This window comes from Callospermophilus lateralis, chromosome 7 (assembly GCF_048772815.1).
Source record: "Callospermophilus lateralis isolate mCalLat2 chromosome 7, mCalLat2.hap1, whole genome shotgun sequence".
NCBI lineage: Eukaryota > Metazoa > Chordata > Mammalia > Rodentia > Sciuridae > Callospermophilus > Callospermophilus lateralis.
In genome coordinates, this window is record NC_135311.1 from 136,436,874 (window position 1) to 136,455,762 (window position 18,889).

The 18,889-nt window shown below is 50.5% G+C and overlaps 1 protein-coding gene across 1 annotated transcript; it reads right to left on the reverse strand.

Moving 5' to 3' along the window:
• Window positions 1-8,490: 8,490 nt before the first annotated feature.
• Ubiad1 (UbiA prenyltransferase domain containing 1) lies at window positions 8,491-16,541 on the reverse strand. Its single transcript, XM_076861301.1, has 2 exons — window positions 15,929-16,541; window positions 8,491-9,123 (listed from the first exon to the last, which is right to left on the reverse strand). The coding sequence occupies exons 1-2, from the start codon at window positions 16,455-16,457 to the stop codon at window positions 8,636-8,638; spliced, it is 1,017 nt and encodes a 338-aa protein (XP_076717416.1). The 5' UTR covers window positions 16,458-16,541; the 3' UTR covers window positions 8,491-8,635.
• Between the last annotated feature and the right edge of the window lie 2,348 nt (window positions 16,542-18,889).

Genomic DNA, 18,889 nt, shown 5'->3' on the forward strand with positions numbered 1-18,889 from the left:
ATGCACACCCATGCACAGGGTAGTAGCTCCGGCAAAACGGACTTCTGGCATTTTCCGGAAGGTCTTACCTTGTTGAACTCTACAACCCAGGGAGATGCTGCCCTGAACCCAGTGCCCAGAAGCCCCTCACAGGTCGGGCTACTCATAACTGTGTGCAGGACCTGCCACTTCTCCAGCAGTCCCTCAGCACCTGCCCCACAAGGCCAAGACTGTGGTGCACGCAGATGAAAAACCACGGTGACAGTGTCTGACCCCCAACTTTCTCACAGTCACCCCACTGGCATTCCCATCTCAACAAAACCAGGCTCAACATTCTTTTTTTTTTAAGAGTGAGTGAGAGAGAGAGAGAGAGAGAGAGAGAGAGAGAGAGAGAGAATTTTAATATTTATTTTTTAGTTTTCGGCGGACACAGCATCTTTGTATGTGGTGCTGAGGATCGAACCCGGGCCGCACGCATGCCAGGCGAGCGCACTACCGCTTGAGCCACATCCCCAGCCCCAGGCTCAACACTCTTGAAAGAAAGGAGTTGTCCCTTGGTCACTTCACAGACCCCTGTGCTGGTGCCAGAGCCCAGCCCTGCAGGGAACCCCAAAGGGACTGTCTCCCCACACACATAGCACTTAGTCCACTGAGGCTGCTGGAATAATACCATAAAGCAGGTGACTTACAGCAACAGAACTTTCTTCTCACAGCACTGGGGGCTAGGAAGGCCAAGAGCAAGGCAGACTTAGAGTCTGGGGAAGGTCCACTTTCTGCTCATAGATGGCACCTTCTAGCCGTGTCCTTAAATGGAGAGCTCTTAGGGACCCTTTGAATAAGACCACAATCTCAGGACCCCTCACCTTCCAAAATCACCACCTTCTGCGCCATCACACTGGGACTGAGTTTCAACACATGACCTCTAGGGGACACAAAGATGCAGACCACAGCAGTTTCACAGTGAATGGTTGTTTCTCTTTGTGTCCCTTACTGTCTTCTAACCTCTGCAAGGGCAGGGACTTGGGTCTTGCTCATCTTGTCTGGAGTTGGGCTGTTTATTTGTCCACTCATTATTTTGCAGTGCTGGGGCCCCAGCCCTTTTAATTTTCCATTTTGAGACAGGGTCTCAATAAGTTGCCCAGTTTGGCCTGAAACTTGCAATTCTCCTGCCTCAGGCTCCCAAGTAGCTGGGTTTACAGGTGTGCACCATCACACTTGACTCTTTTTAGTTTTTAATGTAGTGTCAGGTACTCAAAAAGAACAGAGTAGTTAGTGTCAGGTCCTCTGCCCTTCGGTGGGAAGTCTGGGGTCACATAAAAGCAGCCACATTCCAACATCAACAAGGAAAAGCAACTCGGCACCTGCCAAGTGCTCTGTGAACGCCGGCTCATTTATACCTCAAAATGACCCTGGGCAGCAAATTAGAGGAACTGGACGCTCCTGCAGTTCCGCAGCTTGTGTGAGGGCATCCAGCAGGCGTGTGTCGGAGGCAGAGTGGACTCCATCAACCAGGCTGCAGGAGTGCCATGAGCAGTGTTGTCTGTCTGTCTGTCTTCCCTCTGCGACTATCTACTACCACCTCCTGAGGATGGGGACCAGGCCTCACCTTCACACTCCCCTGGGGAATAACTTGCTCAATGCATTGCGCTGGGTCTTGCAGCCGCCTACAGATGTCGCCAGGGAGGGATCAGAGGACCCAAGACTGAGAAAGACGCTAATCCTAGTGGGAAATGGTAAGGGCCTGCTCGCGGGGTGTGAAGAAATGAGTGTCCTCTGCCCTCCTTCTCCCACGGCCCTTTGAGCCTCTGTCAAGACACGTGGTGGGGTGGCACTGGGATGACTTCTGCCTGGGCTTTCTCCACCAGCTCGGTGTGAGTCCTCCTGCGATGGAGTGGGCCAGCTGGAAGACCTAGGCTCTGCAACCCCTCCCCTGTGTGCGCTCTTCCGCGGTGAGCGTTCCCTTGGCCTCAGTGCACCCAGACCTGGGGGCACCTGCCGTCCACAGGAGACGCACACGTGCCCTGCTCACGCAAAGCCTTCCTGGCCCATCCCTCAGGTCATTCATCTGATTAGGCAGCGCCAGCCTCATCTGGTTAAATACCCTATCACCCCTCCTGGCTGTTTCTCCGCGGGGAGGTGCCAGGCTCTCACCCTCTAAGAGGTTTGACCTTGACACTCTAGTCCTCTGGTTGCGCAGCCAGAGAGGCTGGCAGGAATCCACCACTGGCTCTCTCAGGCAGCAGTTGGGGGCTTTCCCCAGTTTGAAAAGGCAGGCAGTAGGGGACAACTGTCCACCAGCACCTTAGTGTCCAGGAGATCAATCTCTCATGGCTACTTCTTTCCACAACCTTGATCCCTGCTGTCACCTCTTCCTGGAAGCCTTCCTGACTGGCACTGTCCCTCAGCCTCAACTGTACCCAGGATGCCTTGCAGATGCTGGTGTTATTCTACTGCTCTCCCAAAGGTGGAGCCTCTGTGTCTCCCTGAAGGCAGAGGGGCTCCCTCCATACCTCCCCAGCAGGCCAGCTGTGCTCCCAGGAGGCAGAGCTGCTGGGCAGTTTCTGGGCACAGGGGCAGCGGCTCCTGCATGTGGGCACTGGATTCAGTGGCTGGAGAGGGGAGGAAATCAAAGCTTGGCAGATGAGGGACAGAAACCCAGACTGAACCTGAGAATGGACCTTTCCCTGTCATTGTAGGTGGGTCTCCATTGTGCAGGGAAGCACAGTCTATGACAAGAAAATTTGACCCCGCAAGTCAGAGCAGGTTAGATAAGCAGACTTAATTATTATGCCCACAGAGCCAACTGGGGGGCTGGAGGGCACAGGGCCCGGCTGAGGGGACCTAATGTGGAGACCAGAGCATAGCAGGCCAGGGCTGACCTGGGGGCAGCTCGGCAGGCTCATGCCTCCTCCTCTCCCCGACCTGCCCGCCTCCTCCACAGGGTCTCAGCCTTTCTGCTTCCCACCTTGGAACGCTGCGGGCCAGGAAGCAGCTGGCCCACCCTGATGGGAGCCACCTCCACAGCACTGACACGTGGGCCGCCTCCGAGGGGCTGTAGCTGACTCAGTCACTTACGTACTTGGGCAATTCTAGGAGCCTCTGCCTAAGAATCTTGGGAACTGTGACGGCCACGTTGGGCTCGGATCCTTCTGGAGCCCCTCCCAGGCACTGGCCAGTCAGCCTCGCTTCCCCTTCACCGCCACCTCCCACTCCAAGGGCGGACCAGTGGGTGGAGACCTCGTGCACAGGGTGCTGCAGGGCACACAAAGATGGTCACAGGCACAGAGCTTGCACTGACATGGACCAAGGTTTGAATCGTGGACCTGTCACTTACTAGCTGGGTGACCCTGAACAAGTTCAATAATCTCTCTGAACCTCAACTTCCTGTCTTGTGAAAAAGAGACCTTGACACCATTTCGTGGGGCTCCTATGAGCATTAAGACAACATATTGAGGCTGCAGAGCTGCGCCTGGCACCCAGGGAGCATGCGACCCATGACACCTTTATTACTGTCACTTAGTCACTCATCCAACACTTATTTAGAGCCCTCCAAGTGCCAGGAATATGAGCTGGACCTTAAAAGACCTTAGAGTCACTGTTGTATTTCCTTCCACTCCAAGCCCAAGGGGAACCTGCCGCCCTCCCTGCTCAGGGCCAGCCAGCAGATGCCCGGGTCTGCCAGACTCACGCCTGTCTGCCCGGCCAGTCTGTGCAGCTCAGCCACTCAACAACCACCTAACCGAGTGCACCCTTGCCACCGCAGTCGTTCTGAGACGGGATGATACGTGACACACAGCCCTGTGCAGCTCCTCCCCGCTGCTGGGGGAACTGTTCAAGCCACGCTGACAACTGTATGTGGAACACGTGTCCCGTTGCTGTCCCAGGTGAACCTCGCATGGCCTTAATGGGGGAAGTGAGGGGCCAGCATGGGGAGTTGGTGCAGAAATGAGGGCTTGGAGGCCCCCCTTGAAGCCGCCACAGAGCTCTGCCCCCTTGAGTGGGACCCCAAACAACTTCCTGTTCTCCTCCCTGACTGCCTGGTGGGAGCATGTGACCGAGACCCTCATCGTCCCTCCAGAGCTCCTGCATCCGGAGGTGGGTCTGAGCCTTATAATTACAGCCTTCCCCACACTTGGTCCTCCACCATTTCCCAGCTTCCCGCTGGGTCAGGCTCAGCCCCTGCTGCCAGGGCTTCAGGCAGGAACTTACCAGGTTTGCACCACTATTTGGCCACCTGGCTTATCACGCCAAGGGAGGGCTGTCCCAATTTGAAGAAGGGCAAATCACAAATGTCAACTGGCTGAGACCCAAGTGCAGGTTCTTGCCAGAGGCACTACTTTTACACCAGCTCGCACAGTTTGGAGCCAGTAATGAAAGAGGCTGAGAGTCCATTAGCAGTAGAGCCGTCCACGGGCTCAGAGGCGAGGAGCTGTCACTCACCTCACTTCAAGGGCTTTCGGGGGTGAAACGTACTGTGTGTGCAGGCGTTTGTACAGGTACCTATATATAATCTTAAAAAAAAAAAAAAAAACAACAAGAAAGGAATACCAACACCAGCTACGCCTGTTGAAATGGGGGTAGGGGTAGACAGCACTCTCACGCCTGGAAGACATGTCCATGTTTCCTGCACTCTGTCCTCCCAACCCCTGGGGACTAAGAAGTGATCCCATAAAGGAACAACTGTATTGCAGAACTGGAGAACCCTTAAAGGTCTTCTCCCCACCCCTCTCTGATGTGACTCTTCACTTCAATGATCCCAACAAGGAGTCATCCTTTCCCCCTCTGAATGCCTCCAGGTACAGGGAACTCACCACCCACTGGGATGTTCTGACCCTCCCACTTGCTGAGTTCATTAATGGCTAGAAAGTTCTTCCTGACTAAACCTGGGGACATATAGCTTCCACCAATTGGTTCCAGTTTTTTCCTGGAAGTCACACACAAAGCCCGATGCCCCTTCCCCAAGTCACCCCTCTTGTAGGTCTCTCCTCTTTCGGGTCTCCCATGCCGACATCATGTGCCGACGTGGTTTCATGTGTCCCTGACCATCTGCCAACTGCTTTCTGGACAAGATCCAGTTTGATAATAACATCTTTGAAATGTGATCCCCATACTGAGAAATGTCAAATCCCTGCTACAGCTGTTACCAATGCAAAAACATACATAGGTGCACACACGTGGGTGCCCATGGAGGAGAAGCTTCTCTGGCTACACTTCACCCACATTTCACATCACGTCACCAAATGCGTCCTTGAGTCCTAAGATATCCACAGCGTGTACTCCATCTATCACCATGTTGACTCCATTTAGGAAAAAGAATCAAAGAAGGTGCCCAGGACTGGCCCCAGCCCACTCCATGTGAAATGGCCAGGACAGGATGAACAGGACTTCTGCCTTCCTTGTTCTGGACACCCATCTCCCGTTCACTTCACCTCTGATCCCATCAACCTTCACAAAGGTCATTACTCAAACTGAGCTTAGGGCCAAGTCCCAGGTGCAGATTTTGGGTGTAACAAAACCATTAGGAAGACAGAATGTGATGTATTCACAACTTCTTTGCCCTCTTGGCCCCAGGAGAGGCCAGCACTGAGCTTCCAAGTTTGATAATAACATCCAAGGTCCTCCAGGTGGGATTCTGTGCAAAGGTCCAGGAGAGAGTAGGGAAGGAGAGCTGTTTGACAGGAGAGGTGGATGGGGAAGATCATGGAAAGAAGGGTGGCAGGGACCAGTGCTCCACAAGCCTACACCACTTGTCAGCAGGGAGGGGTATTCTGAACCCTTTGAGAGCACCATGGCTGAACCCCAGCACCAGTTCACACAGGGTCAACCTTGCAGAGGATGAACAAAAGGAGCAGGAGATACCTGACTTTTGTTCCCACAGAGGCCCAAATCCTGGGCAATGTTAGAGGAATAGGAGGGGACCCAAGAAGCAACTGAGATTTAATTTCCAGCTACCCAACAAGGGATCAGAGTAAATCTAACTCCCAAGAAATAAAGGCATGTGATGTTGTATTCTATTGTCATTCATAAAACTGATTCCCATATCTGTGGTCACAATATGAACTGCCCCCTTCCCAATGATATACTGTTGATTTTAAGGACTCAAGTATATTGCTTTGTATTTATTCATGTTTAATTTTTTTCCTCTGGCCCATCAAAGCAGCCTCCTGATTTATGGGCATCCTAATTGTCAGTCATTTTATAAGCTCTTCCTCCAAGGTTCATGGAACCTGCAATTTGAGCCTCTCATTCCAGTCCTTAATAACAGCCAAGGGCCAGGGGCAAGGCTCAGCAAGCGGGCAGCAGCCTACCCCTTAGCTCCCTCTGGGCTTTCGCTAAGTACAGTACTAGCCATCCCATGTACCTCTGCCTTGTTTGTTAGGATATATTGTCATATGCCTAGCTGAAACCCAACACATTCTTTCTACTACATGTTTTCAATCTATTAGCACAGGGACTCTTTCAGATGAGAAAAACATAGTAGGAGAGAAGGACATGAGGTTAATGTGGCCTGACCACTGACTGGCTCCAAGTGGTCCCCACTGCCTTTCCAAAGGGCCTGTCAAATCTGGTCAAACCCTATCCAATTCATCACCAAAGATCAGGGCCCCTCCCCCACCCCACATGTCCCAACGTCCCTGCCCTGGTCTCCCTAGAGATTTATGCATCAGAGTTTATAATCTGACATAAGTAGGAGGAAGGCGAAGAAAAACTGGAGGCCGGACCACTGATGAACATTTTTTTTTCTTTTTTTTCAAATTAACAAGTCTATAGAAAACCTTCATTGAATCTGGGCACATAATATAAATTATGATCACGTGCATAAAAAACCTGGCACTAAATATGGCCTTTTGGGATCATTCATATAAAAAATACGTATTAAAATCTGAACCAGAGCACAGTGCAGGAGCTGACTGATAATTCTAATGGCAGCAGCCTCAAGGCAGGATTGGTCTGTGGATGCTGGGAGCCTGGGGCCTCAGCCTCCAGCCTCTGGGGTGAGCCCCACATGAACACGGTCAGCTCCAAACAGAAGTCAGAGGCACATCTCTGAAGGTAGGACCCCTGTGAGCACCAAAATGCCACACACCTGGCATGAAACAAAAACGGTGCTGGGAAGAAGTGTAGGAGAGAAGCCCCTTGTCCCTGGGCCCCGATCACAATTCCAGGACACTCACTCTCTGGGAGACAAATCACCTTAACTTCAGAGCAACTTTTGCAATTTCCATATGTTTTTTCCAATTCTCACTCAAAGTCACAATTACCCTGATCTGAAGGGTTGAGTTCTTACATCATTTTCTGCAGGCCGAGATCTTGCTATTCCTCCCTGAACAACAACTACCACAGGGAAGCACAGCACGACTGACTCAATCTAGTTCAGTCTTAGACCAAAAGCAACCTAGTGATTCCAGCCCAGAAGTTACACTTCACAGGCAAAGTGATGAAGAGCAGCACGGTGGACACTGAATGACCCCTGAGCTGTGACCTTGCCAAAGCCCTGAATACCTTTGCACAAAGCAACTGAAGCCCAGAGAGAGGCAGGGTCCATATTGGATGTCTGTCTCCAAGGATGAAGACGTGTTCCTCTGTACGCAGGGCCTGTCACTCTGGCTGAACAAAGCCTGGGACCTTTGTGCAGTGGCTTGTACATTCACTGGGTCCATGCGCTGCCCAACTGTGGCTCCATGGAAAGCGGCAACTGTCCCTGACTCAGGTGTTGCCAAATAGTCTGGCTCCACAGATGGGAAACACACACAGGGACTGGACAGAGGCACAGGGTGCAGGGTGCACAGGGGAGAGAATTAGGAGAGGCAATTCAGAGGAAAATCACCACGGGCTCTAAGGAGCCTGCAGGGACAGCTGGGCTTCTACAATTTCCAGGCTCCAGAAGGTTATCAAAAGGGCTGGGAGTCCTTCCTGTCATTCTAGTGGATTCTACAAAGGGAAAGAGATACCCTACTAATTTCTATCCAGAAGCAGAGTGGTTTTTCTCAGCTGCCTTCAGGGTGGGCTTTTTCTTCCCGGTCCCTAACTTGATTGACTTGCTGCAGGGTGATCCGACACTTTTCCTCAACTGTGACTATAAGTAAAAGGAGAGATGAAGGACAAAAGTGTCTGAATCATAATTTAGGCAAAAAGCCAGGAGCCACACAGCACTGCTAATGAGGGACTTTCTCCCCCAAGCAGCATATTTCAGGACACGAGTGCTGAGTAAAAGACAGGAACCCTCCATATTAATGGGCCCTGACACCAATTACTACCATGTCCTATGTGCCCAGGACAATAGGTGGGCACTGTGCCTAGCTGATGGCTCATCAGGATAGGAGGCCACCCAGCAGCTCCTGTAGTCTTGGGACATTTTGTCTGGAACAAGACATTTTAAAGTGACCTGACAACACCCTCTAGTGGAAACCACACATAAAACAAGGACTCTTGTCCAGTCCGCCTTCTTCTGATGGCACAGCGGTTTTCAGGATTCTTCATAACAGGGAAAAACAAAACAAACAAAACAGATCACCTTTAAGAACATTATAATCATATAAAAAGACAGGAGCTCACAGCCCATGCTCAGTACCCGCCCTGCCAAGTTCACATTTGCTTCTTAGGACTTTGGCGTTCTAAGAAAAAGGGCCATGCTGTGCAGGTGCTGCCGGTCCCCTCAGAGTTTGGGCAGACTGCCCGCTGGAGCCAGGATGATGCCAAAGACATAAAAGAGCCCCAGCAGGAGGTTGAGCTTGGCCGTTCTCTGGGGCAGCTTGTTGAAGGCCTGGCTGCGGAACTGCCTCTCGAGAGAAAAGGCCATGGGAATGGTGAGCAGGGGCAGCGCCAGGCTGATGCTGCAGCGTGTGGCCAGGATGCTGAAGATCAGGTAGGGCAGGAAGAGCAGCGTGTTGTAGAGCATGTAGGAGAAGGTGGGGCCGATGAGGATGGCCAGCGTGACGATGCCCGCCTCCCGGTCGGACTCCATGTCCCTGGTGTTGTTGGAATGGAGGATGGCCTCAGTGCTGAGGGCCAGGGGGATGGCGTAGACCAGAGGGAAAATCGCCAGGGACCCAACCTGGACAGCGTAGGCAAACATCACGGCTAGTGGGCCGAAAGTGATGAGGATGACAAGGTCTCCCAGTGCCACATACTTGAATCCAATTCCTGCAGCCAAGAAAACCCAGAGAAGTATGTGAGATCGAGGAGGGGGGTGGACAGGCTGCTCATGAGGCAGGGAGGGCCACAGCTGGCCAGATGCTCATTTTATTTTTTAATATTTATTTAGTTGTAGATAAACACACAGTATCTTTTTTTTTTTTTAAGGTGGTGTTGAGAATTGAACCCAGTGCCTCACATTTGTGAGGCAAGCACTTTACCACTGAGCTACAGCCTCAGCCCCGAGATGCTCAATTCTTAAGCATCTTAAGAATGTGGGCACTCGCAGTTCCCCAGAGCAAAATGTGACTCATTTCCAATGACACAGGCACAGAGAGAATTCCCAGTTAGTTTCAGAGTCCAGCTTGGGGACACACCCAAGTCTGCCCTCTTACTGTTCCCCAAGACAAAGTTCTGCAGCTAAAGACACCAGGCTCCCAGTAAGTACAGTTCAAGAGAAGAGCCCAAGGAGGACCTAAGCGGTCTCACAGTCCAGTTCTTTGGTTTCCATCAGCCTCTCCAACTCCCGCCAGGCACTGAGATCAGTCCTGCACTGATGCAGGAAGTCTATCCCAGCCTCCGACATCCCGCTTCCTTTCCCCACAATCTCCAGAGGCTTCTTCTGCCTTTAAAACTCCCAGTGAATCACAGTGACATTTCAAGGCCCCTAAACTTCCGCATCAATGTTCACCACAAAATGAATAAAGCAGCAAGGCCACCAGTTTCCCCTGCCTGGTCCCAGGAAGTTAAAACTAAGTCATGGCTCCATGGCTCTGCCCACCTCCCACTTTGAAGCTGGCCTCCCGAACTTGTCTTTTTTTTTTTTTTTTTTGTAGTTGTAGATGAACCATGTGCTTTTATTTGATTTGTTTATTTTTATGTGGTGCTGAGGATCTAACCCAGTGCCCCACACGTGCATGGCAAGTGCTCTGCCACTAAGCCCCAGCCCCAGCCCCTCACCCACTTCTTTTAACCTACCCACCCTCCATTCCTCCATCCCCGGTGCCACGCTCTATCCCAGCTCACTCCATTCCCAGGTCCAAATCATGGTCACTTCATGTCCCCACCGCCACAACCTCCTAGGGGGCTTCCAATCTTATAATGCCCCCACCTAATCTCCACACTGCAGTCCCAGTGACCCTTTAAAAACATGAGCCTGCCCACCCCCGCTTCTCCCAACACACACCTTACACCCCTTCAGCCTGGCCTCCGGTGAAAGTCCCTCCTTCCTGCTCTCACATGCCTCCTCTTTCTGCCTGGCAACCCCTTCACACCCCTCAGACTTTAAGAACATTCCTCAAGATAGCCTCCCATGACCCCCCAAGCCACATCTTGTGAACACGCCTGCCACACGCCACTTCCAAGTGTCACGCATCACATCTCCAATTATATCTCACACCTCCAATTATATCATCTCTGTCTTCTCAGCAGATTGTTGGTTCCGAAGACAGGGCCCGTGCCTGTTCCCACTTGCTCCCTGTGCTGGGCACCAGGGCTGAACTGAACCCAGAGCTGCAGTCACAAGCACAGAGCACGGCACAAAAAACCTCCTGCTCCCACTGAGACCGTGAAGCCTGGAGTGGGTGACAGCTGCCCACAGGAAGAGGCCATCCACACCTACGTTGCTCCAGGAGCCTAGAACACCTCCAGATCTAACTAGCTATAGGTGTGGCCTCAGGGTCACTGGGTGATCGATGACATTTTAAAGGGTCAAAGTGGTAAGTGACGATGGTCTCCAAAGGATTGACAACCACGGAAGCCATGGATCCAGACCCCTAATTTCACCCTCACAGAAGAACCTGTGCTGGTGCTAACTGACCACCCTCAGTTCTTCAAAATGCAGCAACCCAGAGGCACCACAGGCGTGGCCCCAAGCTCTCCAGCACCAGCAGCTAACTCCCTGCCCTAAGCCGAGGGCTAAGTAGTAACTTGATCCTCTAAGGAGGACGGACATGTCCTCCGGAGGGTTCCTTCAAGCAGAGCCCCAGGCCCAGGCCTGAGTTAGTGAGCTGCTATCTCGGCAATCTCACACGTCTGGGGACTCCTCTGCCAAGAAGACCCAGGCAGGAGCACTCCCCACTGGGCCTCTCGAGTCTCCCCTCGCTGCCGCCGCTTCTTGCCTCTTTCCTCAGCTCTGAGCCCAGGTTGCATTTCTGACTGTGGGAGAAAATGCAACAGCAGTGCAATGGCCTTGACCTTCAGCTGGATCCTCGGAGAACACTCCTCAGAGAAACCTGTGACCCACTTAAACAGGCCCTCCACCGACGCCAAGCACAGCCCACTCGGGGTGAGAGGTCCAATAACCTCCCCGAGGTCACCCGACACGCTGGAGCGTGGGAGGCCTGACCAGGGTCCGATCAGAGATTCCCCGCGGGGAGTTTCTCTCAGGCCTTCGCAGCCCTCCCGGCACCATCTTCTGATGACCCAGCACCATGAATGCCAGCCAGGGCTCTACTCAGCAGCCACAGTTACCTGCTCAGACATGAGTCTAAGGTGGGCAAGGATGCGAGACCCCCCCGGAACTCTCGCGTGGAACTGAGAGTGGTGGGAACGCGCAGGACAACCTCAGAAAAGAGCTTGGAGTTCTCACAAGATCAACATCACCCGCCCTGAGCCCCAGCGGGTCCGTTTCCAGGCACTTATCCAGGGGAAACGAAAGCGAATACCCACAAAGATTGAGCATGAACCTGCAGTCCCAACGCCAGAACCCGGAACCGCTAGAGGCCCTGAACGGAGGACAGACCCAGACTCTGGTAGGCTCACAGCTGGAACGGCACAGCACTGCAGGGAGCTACCACCAGTCACAACCAGAGCTCTGAAACCTCACGCTGGGCAAAAGCCAGACCTGAAGCACACTGAAGCACGCAGCCAAGACACGCATGGTCCTCCCGGAATGGCACCCTCACGGTACTCTACATCAGTGGGACAGAGTGGGACTGCAGGAGAGCCCAGCAAGCTTCTGGGGTAACGCAAATGTTCTGCCTCACGATAAGGGCGTGGGTTATGCAGCTGTACACACAGGTCAAGATCACCAAACTGCAACTCCACAGAGCTGTGCCTTTCACTGCATGTCAACTAGACATCAAAAAGCCAATGTTTAAAACAGGTAAATCAGACCATGTCATCACTCAGTGTCTTCAAAGGGTCCCCACTTGTTCATTTGGTGAGAGCTTTTAATTAAGCACCACATGCTAGTGCCATGCTGGGCACTGAGGGTGAGAACAAAAAGATACACCGTCTCAGAGGAAACGATCAGCCCAGTAAGTATTTTACACGCATGTTGGAAAGTAATATGTGCTGTGCCGAAAAATAAAGCAGAGAAGAGCCACAGGGACGACACTGGGGTAGAGGGACTGCATGGGGAAGGTGGATGATTTCAACAAGGTAGAAGGCAAGGCCTCCAAAGAAGCTGGTGTTCGAGCAAACGGTGGAGGAGGTGAGGTAGATGGAGAAGAGCGTTCCCAACTGGAACAGCACCTGCAAAGGTCCTGAGGCAGGCAATGGCTGGCAGGTTCCAGGCCCACAAGGAAGGCAGGGTGACTGGCTCAGAGTGGGCAGGAGGAACGGAGGAGGAGGAGGCAGGTCCAAATGAGGCGGGCCACACTGAAGAGCTCCCAGCAGAGGACTGACCAAGGGCCAGATGTTAACAGCTCCTCTGGCTGCTCATCTGGGAACACCAGAAAGACCCAGGGCAGATGCAAAAAGACCTTGAGATATCTGAGACCTCTAGGGTCGCTAAGAAGTGGATATGGACTGGTGTAGCTCAATGTTAGCACCAGGCCACACATGAGGCCAGTTCAACCCCAGGCACCCTCCCTTGCCAAAAAAAAAAAAAAAAAAAGGTTGGAGCATGACAGTTGCCAGGTTACTAGATGGTATATGAAGTCATGAGACTGGCTAAAGTCACCAAGGAAGTAAGTGGAGATAGGACCGGGCCGGGAAGTTGCTGAATAGCTAGCAGTCAGGAGAGCAGACAAAGAACTCTGAGACCAGCATCTCATTCTCCTCAGGACCCCACTGGCCTTTTGGAAGATCCTATACAGTGTGAAGCTCCCTCCCACCCAGGACATTTGCACAGGCCGGCCTGTCAGCCTGAAACGATCACTGCAATCAGACTCCAATTCTGGCCTCCTCCTTAGGCTTCAAGTCTTAGCTTAAATGTCACCTGCTCCAAGGAAGTGCTACAGCTTAGATAAATGTCCCCCCCAAAATCACAGTGTTAAAGGTTTGGTTTCTAGTCCATAGTGTACTGGCAGGAGGGAAATCTTTAAGAGGTGAGACCTTGTGGGAGGTTTTTCAGTCCCTGGGAACTTGTCCTTGAAGGGAATCTTGGGTGCCCAGCCCCTTCATCTTGTTCTCTTTCCTTCTTGGCTATGAGGTAAAGAGGTTTCCTTTGCCACACAAAGGAAAGTACATCCCACCAAGATGTACTGTCTTTCCACAGGCCAAAAAGCAACGGGCAACCAACCATTGCCTGAAACTTCCAAAAATAGGGCCAAAATAAACATTTCTTCTTTTTCAGTTGGTTATTTCAGGTATTTTGTTACAGTAACAGAAAACCAACTAATACCAAGGGCCTCTTCCCTTCACTATTACCATCTTATACTCTTTCATAGCTTTCTATTGATTTCCTTTATTGAATGTTTTAAATTGCCCCAAATTTAAAACTGACTGCCAGTACACCATGGTCCCTTGGCTTTTCTCCTACTTCTCTAGATGCTTATTCGCAGTCCCCTTTACCTTGTCCTTCTTATCTCCTCCACCTCTTAAGTTGGGCTCAGTCCTGGTTTTCCTCTCTTTTCTACCAACACTGCCCCCTTTCATGATCTCGCTCAGTCCTACAACTTCACCTACTTCCAAGTACCTTCATCTCTAACCAGATCTCATTTCTGAACTTGACCTCTCTATAAATCCAACTATCATTTGACATCTGTAAGGAGATTGACTTTGGATATCTTAATGGCGGTTAGAGCTCCAATCTCCTGATCCCCCCCTAATCTATTCTAGCCTTGCCTTTCTCCATCTCACATGTTATCAACTTTATCTCCCAGTTGCTCAGGCTAAAACTTTTGAGTTATGCTTAATTTCTGTTTTTCTCAACCTCACACCCAACCCATCAGCAAACCCTGCCTAGCTTCATAAAGTGTTCAGAATCACTCCCCACCACCACCACCCTGACCCAAGGCAAGATCCAAACATCCTGCCTGGATTACTCAAGAGCTTTCTGCTTAGTCTTCCCTCTTCTACCCTTGGCTTACTCCCCTTTATCCATTTTCATTACCTTAGTCAGAGAGTCTTTTAAAACATGAAGTCACATCATATCACTCATTTACTCAAAAACCTGCAATGGTTCCTCCACTTGAATAAAGTCCAGTGGCCTAAAAAGCCCATTTAATCTGTGACTCCCTCCTCTCCCCAAACCCCTTCCACCAACTGGACTCCTTACTGTTCCTCAAACTCTTCGGGCCCACTCCTGCCTGGAGGAACTTTGGACTTGCTGTTCCCTTCTCCTAGAATGCTGTTCCCCCAGATAACTGTGTAGCCAACTCCCTCACCTCTTACCTGCTTCAGTCTAAGATGGTACCTTTTTGATGAGGCTCACCCTGAACAAACTACTTAAAATAGTAACTTGGGTGCCCCTTCTCTGCTCTACTTTTCCACCACTAAATCACTTATCACCTCTCATATCATAGGCTGCAAAACAACACTACAACACTCAGTCAATGATGAACCAAAACCAAATATGGAAAGATGGTCTCATAGGATTAAAATGGATTAAGAAAACAAAAGAAGATTAAACAGCCCATAGTCCCAGTTGAGGCAGGATAGAAAGTTCCAGGGCAGCTTCAGCAACTTAGAAAAAGCCTGTCTCAATAAAATAAAATAAAATAAAATAAAAGGACTAGGGATGTAGTTTAATGGGAGCATCTCTGGGTTCAATCCCCAGTACTGGGAGTGGAGGTACTATTTTACCATTATTTTTAAGAGTATACTCTTCAACGTATTAAAGGAATGTTTACTATAAGATAGCATGCTGGATCATGCCAGCATCAGCCTCATGTGTCTCATGTCTACCATGTCTCTTGACTGCATCAAGAGGCCATATGAATGACTGACCATGCATCTAGGTTTGTATAAGTATACTCTATTATGACATTCCCACAAGGGCAAAATTGCTTAATGATACATTTATCAGAATGTATATCCGCTATTTAGAAATACATAACTGTACTATAAGTCAGGTGACCAACAAAAGCCCACTTCCAGGGAACCCCCTTAGTCCTGAGCAAAACAGAATGCTGATCAATCTATTTTTACTTTCTCTCTCCAATATAAAAAGTTCCAGAAGGGCAGGGATCTGTGCCTACTAGATATACATAGACTAGTACATAGCACATAACAGGTGCTCAATAAATAGGGCTTATATGCCCAATCCTACTGTCTGTCCATCACCTTAATCAACCTGCTACAAGATGTCACCTAACAAGCTAGCTGGAAGTTATTAGCTATATAATTTTGAGCTCTACAGATTTAATTCCACAATTCGAAACTGTGGCATTATAGAATACCGCTCAACAAAATGAAAACTAGATACAAAATGTCCATACATCTATGAGAGTCAAGCCCACTATCCAAGCCAGGATATTCACAATTTACTGTTCTCAAAACATTCATGAACCACACATTACAGATTTCAGATAAAGTAGCCTAATTTAGGAAGGAACCTTACTTATGTCTACAATTCCTATGCAAAGCAGCAGTTTCCAGTACATGCAACTGAGACCAGCAACACAGGAAACAGGCCGATTCTTACCTCCTGTGTAGAGAAAAGAGCCAGATAGGCCTCCAAAGTAGATGAGAGCTAAGTGCTCCAGTTTTAGAGAGGACAGGCAGTAGAGGCAAGCGGCACAGACACAACCTAGGGTGTAGAGGAAGACTCCAAACCGAACAACATCCTGGGGCTCCAAGATGCGGTCCACCAGGGTCCTGTCATCACTCTTTTTGTGGTCAATGCCCTTGGAAAAGTCATAGTAAGTGTTGACCAAATTGCCGGCCCCGTGCACAGCCAGGACAGCCACGGCACAACCCACCAACAGCCTAGGGTCCAGGACGCCCTGGGATCTGTATGCGAGAGCACTGCCCAGGGCCACCGGGGTGAGCGAGGCACTGAAGCTCCAGGGCCTCAGCGCCAGCACGTAGGAGGCGCACTTCTGCCTCCAGGAGCGCTGGGGTGGCCTGTCCTGCTCGGGCCAGTCGTTCCCCAGAGGGTCGCGGTCGCCGGCCTTGGCCGTCTCTCCCGTCTGGATGTTAATCTTCTCCCCCGGGGCCTGCAACGCAGCCATGGAGGCTGCACGTGGCTAAAATCAACCCTAAGGGCGAGCCACTCGCAGTTACCGCCTGGAGGCGAGGACAGGCGGGGCTACCGGGCCTGACCTTTCTTGGGTTCTACCCGGGGCAGGACTGAGTGGCGGTGGGGCTGGGGGCAGCAACCAGCCGGACTTGCACTCCTCGAGGCCTGGTGGCGCCGCCCCGACCACCCGCCAGTAGGCGAGGCCTATCTCCGGCCCCCGCCCGGGCCTAGAGCTCAAGACCCCGCCTCGGCCTTCTCCCGCGAGCCGCCGGGGCCGCCATCTTGTGCGCCGGCCTCAGGAGGCCCGCCCGGAAACCAAGGCCGCGGCGTGCGCAGGGCCGGGCCACACCGAGCGGAGCCGAGCGGAGCCGAGCGGAGCCGAGCGGAGCCGAGCGGAGCCGAGCCGAGCCGAGCCGAGCCGAGCCGAGCCGAGCCGAGCCGAGCCGAGCCGAGCCGAGCCGAGCCGAGCCGAGCCGAGCCGAGCCGAGCCGAGGCGCGCAGGAGGGTGGGGCGGGGCACCGCTGCTACCCGGGATCCGTGACTTCTCCGGCGCACCCGGCCCTGCTGCTTCCCGACTACTGCGAACCGCTTCCTTTAGCATCCCGAGACCCCAAGGCGCGGGGCTTTGCGATTTAGCGGGCACTTTCGCTCATTCATATAGGTTTGCTAATTTACTCATGCAACAATTTACTGGGCTCTTGTGAGCAGACACTATTCAGGTTATGCCGCGTGTGTCTGCCTTGTGGAAATACAGATGCTGCTTGACTTACGATGGGAACGGTTGTCCCAATGAATCCATCCTACGTTGAAAATCTTGTACATCGAAAACACTCAGTAATACACCTAGCCTGTGAATCGTAGCCTTGCCACCTTAAACACGCTCAAAAACACATTAGCCCACAGTTAAGCAAAATTGTCTAACATAAAATGTTTTTTATAATGAAGTGTTGACTAGCTCATGTTATGTATTTATTTGGGATGGAACCCAGGGGTGCTATATGACTAAGCTACATCCCCAGCCTTTTTCTTTATTAATTGTTAAGTTTTTGTTTTGAGGAAGGATCCATACTAAGTTGCTGGAACTGGCCTCGAACTTGGCAATCCTTCCTCAGCCTCCCTAGTCATGGGGTTTACAGGTGTACACCACCATGCCAGGCCAGTATTTCCTGTAATTTATTAAATACAGAAAGTGGAAAACTGTGGTTGTATGGTGTGCTTCTGCACCACTGTAAAGCTGAAAAAAATATAAATCAAACTACTGAAAACTGGGGACTGTGTTTACCTTTTCCCAACTTTTCATTCAGTCACATTTGTTGGCAGCTGGCAATCTGCCAGGGTGGGAATATTTACACCAGGCAAATCAGCAAATGCTTGATAACTGTTAAGTCGCCAAGACTTGAGAAAGTGGCAAAGAAAAAGTTAATAAGGCAGATAAAACTTAAGTGTGTCTACTCTGTAGTATTATATTGTGAATGACACCAAAGATTTGAAGAATCATTCTTCTATCCAATTCAGCAGAGTTTCTCATGGCTCATGGCCTTGCCACACTAGTGAGGTCCTGACATATCTATTGATTAGCCCACTTCCCCTTTCTGATTAACATTAAAAAAAAATATCAACCAGCATTCGTGTCAGAACTATACTCATTGGTTAACTGCAACCACAGGGAAGATAGATACATATTATCAAAGAAAGTACACTGTGAAAACTAGCAATATGGAATTTACAATAAAGAATATCGTACATGTTATTTGTAAAAATGAGTGCTACACATATCAGTGTATAATATAATGCATATATATAGCATACAAGTATATATATAGGACTAACTACATAATTTGCAGTGCCCAGTGCAAATTAAAACATGGGATCCTTTATTCAAAAATCATTTAAGAATTCCAAACCAGGCCAGTTGTGTAGTGCACACCGGTAATCCCAGCAACTTGGGAGCCGGAGGCAGGAAGAGCACCAGTTCCAGGTCAGCCTCAGCAACCTTGTCTTAAAATAAACCTTGTCTTAAAATAAACCTTGTCTTAAAATAAAAAAAAATAAAGGGCTGGGGAGGTGGCTTAGTGGGAGAGCGCCCCCCGCCCCCCACCAAGAGAGGTGTAATCTAATTCCCTTTTTTTTTTCTTTTTGCTATTCTTTTTTTTTTCAAATAATTTTAAAAATGATGTTCTTTGTTTTTTTTTTTTTTAATTTTAATATTTACTTATTGGCGGACACAAGATCTTTGTTTGTATGTGATGCTGAGGATCGAACCCAGGCAGCACGCATGGCAGGCAAACGCGCTACCACTTGAGCCACATCCCCAGCCCAAAATGATGTTCTTTGATTTTTTTTTTAAACTTACTAGTTCTTTTAGTTAAAACTTGGCAATGGTTTCTCGAGGATGATCTCGTGATTTCAGGAAGTGAGAAAATC

What these genes read in the sequence shown, in the direction of transcription:
- Ubiad1 (XM_076861301.1), bottom strand. Translation starts at nt 16,457, where the DNA reads ATGGCTGCGTTGCAGGCCCCGGGGGAGAAGATTAACATCCAGACGGGA. An exon ending in CTCTTTTCTCTACACAGGAG is followed by an intron (nt 9,124 to 15,928) that starts GTAAGAATCGGC and finishes TCTTGGCTGCAG; the next exon opens with GAATTGGATTCAAGTATGTG.